Genomic DNA, 6,270 nt, shown 5'->3' on the forward strand with positions numbered 1-6,270 from the left:
TAGTTGTGATAAATAAATTTATTTTAAATTCACACATACTTCTAAAGGTTAATAATATTTCTAATTTATTGTATTAATATTAAAAAAAGTACAATGATAGGTCCCCTTTGGCGCTCTTTATGACTAGAATCAATAAAAGTCGACTGAACGATGGCAACTCCAGCGAAAGTCGATCAGAAGCCAATTTGCAAATACGGCGCCAACTGCTATCGTAAAAATGAAGATCACCTAAAACAATATCGTCATCCCAAGAAGAAACATGAAGATGTAAGTGGCAATATTTCATCGTGTGCCGTTTTTTGCTTGATGTCAACTTGCTGCAGTGTGGGCGGGATTTTTGCAAGTATTTTGCGACTGTAAAATTAAACCTATAATTAAAGACATAGCTATAAAGAATCGTGACAAACACACACACACCGAGAGTGATGCACTTACTGTTTCTAACAAAATTTTGTACGTTTTGACATGGTGTACTTTGATTGCTTAAGATAAAAATAGATTTTCAGGACGAGGAAAAACCACCCAAGAAAAAGAAACAAGAGCCGACGAAAGCAGTGACACACAAGCATGCAGCGATTACAGATTATTTTAAAGGAAATCAGAATAATGGAGAAGCGGGTTTATCTAATAAAACAGACGATGAGAAAGGTGAGCATTTTAAATTTTATCTTAGCTACACTAGTATATGGCGGAAAGTAAATATATATCGAGCCGTCACTTTTTTTGGTTAGTGTAATATTTTAAGGGCAGGAGAGAGATTTAAAGTTTATTTTAGCAAAACATATGGGAAAAATTAAAGCAAAATCAGTGTCATTCCTTGGTATATTTTTATTTCTTAGTTTTGCAAAAAGAAGAGGAAAACAAGTCATCAGATAACATGCAGGAGGACAAATGTGACAAGGATGTGGAAGACCTTGAGCATATGCCAGAATCTCCCTCAGACATACAAGCCAACATCAAGTCCAAATTCTTGGTGGAAATGCCAAAGGACTTCTATGATTTCTGGAAATTTTGCCAAAAAATGAATGCTGAAGATCCTTTGGGTAAGATATTCATTTAGAATTGAATATCATAGTAGTTTATAAAATCTTGTGAACTATATATAGCATCTCAATGTCATTACCAACAGTTTTGAGTCTGTGACACTTTTTGGGTAGTTCATTCATTCAGTTGTGTCTTATTTCTATATGCTGAGTTCGCCCTTTTCATTTTCAAACTAGATGCCTTGCAAGAAACACTAGGCTACACACTGGTTGGACCATATGATGTTGTGGCAGGAAGACATAGAGATGTTGAACGAAACAGTGCTGCCAGGAGGCCAAACTTCTTGCTGCATTGGCGGTACTATTATGATCCTCCGGAGTTTTTGACTGTTATTAAAGGAGATGATGAAAAGCAATTCCACATAGGATATTTTAGGTATGTAGAATTTAACATACATTACCTGTGTTCCATTTTTTTTGTGATTTTTTTGTTGTGTCGTGACTTTGGGAATAAAGGTGTTTTCCAACACTTACAACACTCTAGTATTGGCTGTACTTGAATCTCTGCTTCTCTTTTTGTTCCCTTTCCCCTGCAGTCCCATAACCTCTAGATTATTGGAGAAGAAGACAATAATTTTTTTGGAGCCAGCTTTTTTGTAAAGGTGGTCCCTCTCCCATGCAGCCTTACCTTCCCCATGCTGGCTTACCTTTTCAATCCACTGTGGAGTAAGGTACCCATTCTCATAATACAAATCGTCTAGAGGAAGTTTACTGCATGACACAGATATCTAAAAGCTTTGGATTTGGACACGTGCTGTACCCACTTGGCTGTCTGTTTCTCTTCTGTCTGCACTGGGTTAAACGTAGAGTGTGTGTCATGCTCATGCATACATGCATGCTTGTTGGTGTTTACACCAGTAGTTTTGTTTATGTATGCTTTTGATTGTACATATCAATGTATATTTTTCAGGGATGACCCAAGAGAAATGCCAGTATTTGTGGCTAGCAACTGTGCAAAAGAAAATGGAAACATAATACCAGTAGGAGATAACCTTTTCGCAGCAGTCCAGTAGGTGGCTTTGGAAGCTAGTTAATTTGATTTAAAGACAAACTGCTTATTTCTCTAGCAACTTTTTTTAAAGTTACCATTGATGAAATTTTAAAAAAATGCTTTGAAACAGAGAGGAGCACATCGATTGGCCACACATTTTGAATAAGATTAGGTATTGCATCTGGTCTATATCTGAGGAGTAAGAGTATTTTGGGAGCATGTAGGATGTTAAACAAAGATCATTAAAATTTTCACCTTAATTTTATTTTATTTGGAAATCAGCTTTTTTGCAATAAGTGATATGGAGGACAATATTTTTTAATCAAAGGGCTAACAGTAAGATAACATTCGTGAAGCATGCTTGAAGTTTTTCAAATGTGTCGTTGAACCCAGTTAAGATAGATTCAAAGGAAAGATTTCTTCACAGATATGTTTGTAGAGGGCACAGAATGTATAGTGAAATAGAAAATGTATGCCATAAGAAGGAAAATTCTTGTTTGTTACAACTGGGATTCTATTTAAACATAATTTTTTTCTTGGTCGTATTTAAGTGTATTAAGTAATCTAAGGAATTGTACGTTGTGTTTTTAAATTTCCATCCCAATTTACACATTGGTTATTGCATTGTTGATATATTATTCTGTCAGTAGACATGAATGTTAACCTGGGCTTTTTAATTTTTTTCTTCCTTCCTCGCTGCAACATACTCGGCGTACTTAGTCACAGCATCACTGCAGAACTGAAAAACACAGGTTTGTCCAAAGACAAGAAGGACTCTTTGCTAAATCTGCAGAAGAAACTAAAGTCAGCTGCACATGCCGAAGGCTATGCTCTTGAGCTGGAAACAAAACGGATGAAAGAAAGAAACAAAAAGAGTGTATGTAAAACATTTCATGGTGCCGGAATGGTTGTTCCGGTGGATGCTAATGAAGTTGGCTATCGGCCTGTGCCAGAAACACAAGGTAAAATACGTCTTCCCTTTTTCCCTCCCCTAACCTTACTTTATTCAGCTTGAGAATTATTTCCATTTTAGCTATAGGTTTCATTTTAACATTTCAGAGATTGTGAGATCAAGACTTTTATAGGCAGATTGTTTTAAACCGAAGAATGGGATTTGACTGAGTACTGCATTAGATTAAAGTGATATAAAACTCATGTAATCTGGCTGCTTAGTTGTCAGCAGAGAACACAAATGAATGCTTTTGTTTTCTTGAAATAGATGTTTCATTTCCTAGTTGAAATTGTACCATTACAATTAATGAGAACAAATACATTTTGAATGTTGCTGCCTTTTCATATGGTGCTTATGTTTATCTTTTTAAAATCTTTCATGGGTGACCTGACAATCGTGACATATTCATTCTTTAAACAGCATAATTGTGAAGTACATGCTGACGCATCTCAAAAACATACATTTATTAGATTTTTGTAGAATTAGTATTGTATTTACATGCATGTCTTCAGTGGGCTGTATGGTGATTGTAGTGCTTTTATCAAACAGGTGACTTAAAGAAAATGCTGGCTCGCATCAGAGACAGCAAGACAGAAGCAGACCAGACTAAGAACTTTGAGCAGCTGCAGGAGCTTGTCACACTGGTGCAGTTTGCCAATGATGAGTGTGATTATGGAGAAGGCCTGGAACTTGGACTTGATCTTTTCAGCTTTGGTGGAGAATGTTTTCATTCTGTGATTGGCAGTCTGCTGACTCTGGCATACCAGTTGCTCGGGAGGCTTGAATACAGCAAGATCATTGAGGCACACTTAGCCAGAAGATCTCATTCTGCAAATCTGAGTGAAATTGACTGATTTGAAAAGTTTCTATGGCACAAATAACTCAGGCATCAGGTTTCTGAAGACCATCATCTTTTCATTGTTTTTAGTTTTGCCAGCTGCTTACAATCTCATTCATCTCATATCTGAATATGAGTTGTCTAAGCTGCCATCTTTGCAGCTCATTGCACAGCAATATTCAAAATACCAAAATGCCTTTGTTGTTGAATGTATGGGGTAGAGTTCCTGGAAGCCACATATGACAAATGTGTTGCTTCCTGTCCATTGTTATTATGGAAGGAAAGCACTAACCAAAAAAAGTTTATTTCATGTTGCCTACAGTGTCATTGTTATAATTTCAACAGCTTAGCTGTATTTTGTATAAACCAAATAGTCATTTGTTAATGTATCTAGGCAGAATTTCTTGTGAGGTCTTAAGAAAGCTCAATTTCCAAACATCTACAATAGCTTGTATGTATGTGAGGTTTTGGAAACAAATTTTAAGTCGCTGGTCTCAATCGACAAATCAGTTGAATCACTGAAGTGGTAATTTAGTAAAGTTAATGAGCACTTAAGGCCAGTAGTTTAAGACTTATGTAAGATATATTTTCAAGATCTTGCATGAAAGCCAGCCCTGACCTTAGGCAGAACACTTGTGATCTCTGTTATTTCTCATTTAGTAATCTACTTTTTTCATAGTTGTTTACTTCATTTTTTGTGCCATATATTTCTGATCACCAGTACTTAGAACTTTAAAATCACAAAATCTTATTTTTTCATATATGAATCATGTAAACCATTGTTTTAACGAACAATGAGAAGGATCAACACTGTTATCCGATGAAGTCTGCAGCAAATGAAAGGTTTATGGGTAATGTTCTTCCCATGATTGTTTTCATTGGTTGTGATTCTTATTTATTTTAAATGTGAATCACATGCAGTCCTTTTCATTTGGAAAATGTACAGGATAAAAGAACATTGTAATTATGGGACTAGATTCTAATAGCTTTGTCATTGTTAAACTTTACTTTCCATGAGGAGCATTGGTGTTCTAATGTGTTTGGGGGATTTTGGTCACTAAAAGAGAATTTCTTTCTGCACTTAGGTTATCTCAGTCTTCTGTTATGTATAAAATTAGTCTGTATCAATTAACTTGTTTGGTGTTAATCTACGTCTCAGCCAGTGGACTATTTAGACAAGGCAAAACTGCATATTATGGGCAGCACTGGCATTCTGACATTATTTTGAGAGAAAATACTTGGCTTTTAGATGTTTTTGTCACATCAGACTTTGCTGCACACAAATAAATGTTGAACTACAAACATTTGTCCAGAAAGTGTGCTAATTGTGTATGTGCATGTGTGTGTGTGATGATTTCACTCTTCCCAAATATGAAAGCTCCCGTAAGCAGGCAAAAATATAGTCAACCACTGCTTCTCAATATCATCAGTAACAGACAGGCTTCTTGCAGTCGAAGTGTATTATCTGTTTATTGATTAAATAAAGTAAATTGGCTGAAAAAGGGGGGGATAACTTTTAGATTTTTTTTAAACTCTTGGTAGTCAATCAGCTGGTACCAGAACGTAAGCAGCTACTGTCCCATGGTGATATTCCAAGTTTTGAGCTGTTACCGTCAGCAATAAGTTGTGACCTTTTACCCTCAGTAGAAGGTTCTTAGCTTTTACTGTCAGTAGTAGGTTGTGATCTTTACCGTCAGTCATATAGATTGTAATGCGTGACCCTCAGCAGCAGTTTGTGACCTTTTAACGTCAGTGCCATAGGTTCCGTCCTGTGAACGCCACTAATAGAATGTGACTGTGACCTGTGACCGTAACTTATAAGTTACCTTTCACCATCAGTAACAGATTGTATACCGTGGATGTCAGGGCTGCGACCTTATGACCTCATCTCATGAGCGTGCAGTGGAGCGCGCTATTGCCCTGGTGGCGATAATGAGGTGAATGAATCGATACACATGAATCACACCGCGATCTGTACCTGAAGATGACGATGCTCGCACTCGCGTGACCTTATTGAGTTCGCTTTTTTTTCCCCGCAATCTTCATTCGCGGATGGAAAGTTGAATCTCGCAAGGTTTTTTTCCACTCTCTCTTTCTAATCAACCCCGACAGACACACATTAATCCTCCCTTACTCTCTCTTTCACTCACCCACGCTCACAGACCTTTTACATGTACTCACAGAGTTCCTCTCACTGTCCTAGCTATACATTCGCATTCTCTCTCTCATATACTCTTGTTTTCTCACAGTTACATATTCTCTCGTTTCTCTCTCTCTCTGTCTTACAGACGGACTGGATGTGGCATCTGTTAATAGGGTCAGTTGATATAGTCTCAGTTGCTTGCTCGGCGTAAAACACCAATTTTTCCCTCCCACTCTCTTTCTCTCTCGCTCACAGTCTCTGTCTTCCCCTTCTTCTCTCACTTATATCCTCAAACTATCTATA

General features: G+C 37.0%; 1 protein-coding gene across 1 annotated transcript; it reads left to right on the forward strand.

Annotated features, from left to right (window-relative positions):
* The first annotated feature begins 127 nt into the window (after window positions 1–127).
* LOC112560135 (histone PARylation factor 1-like) lies at window positions 128–5,119 on the forward strand. The gene is made up of 7 exons (XM_025231729.1): window positions 128–267; window positions 507–648; window positions 840–1,043; window positions 1,221–1,419; window positions 1,954–2,052; window positions 2,755–2,996; window positions 3,536–5,119. The coding sequence occupies exons 1-7, from the start codon at window positions 151–153 to the stop codon at window positions 3,838–3,840; spliced, it is 1,308 nt and encodes a 435-aa protein (XP_025087514.1). The 5' UTR covers window positions 128–150; the 3' UTR covers window positions 3,841–5,119.
* Window positions 5,120–6,270: the final 1,151 nt, after the last annotated feature.

This window comes from Pomacea canaliculata, linkage group LG3, assembly GCF_003073045.1.
Source record: "Pomacea canaliculata isolate SZHN2017 linkage group LG3, ASM307304v1, whole genome shotgun sequence".
NCBI lineage: Eukaryota > Metazoa > Mollusca > Gastropoda > Architaenioglossa > Ampullariidae > Pomacea > Pomacea canaliculata.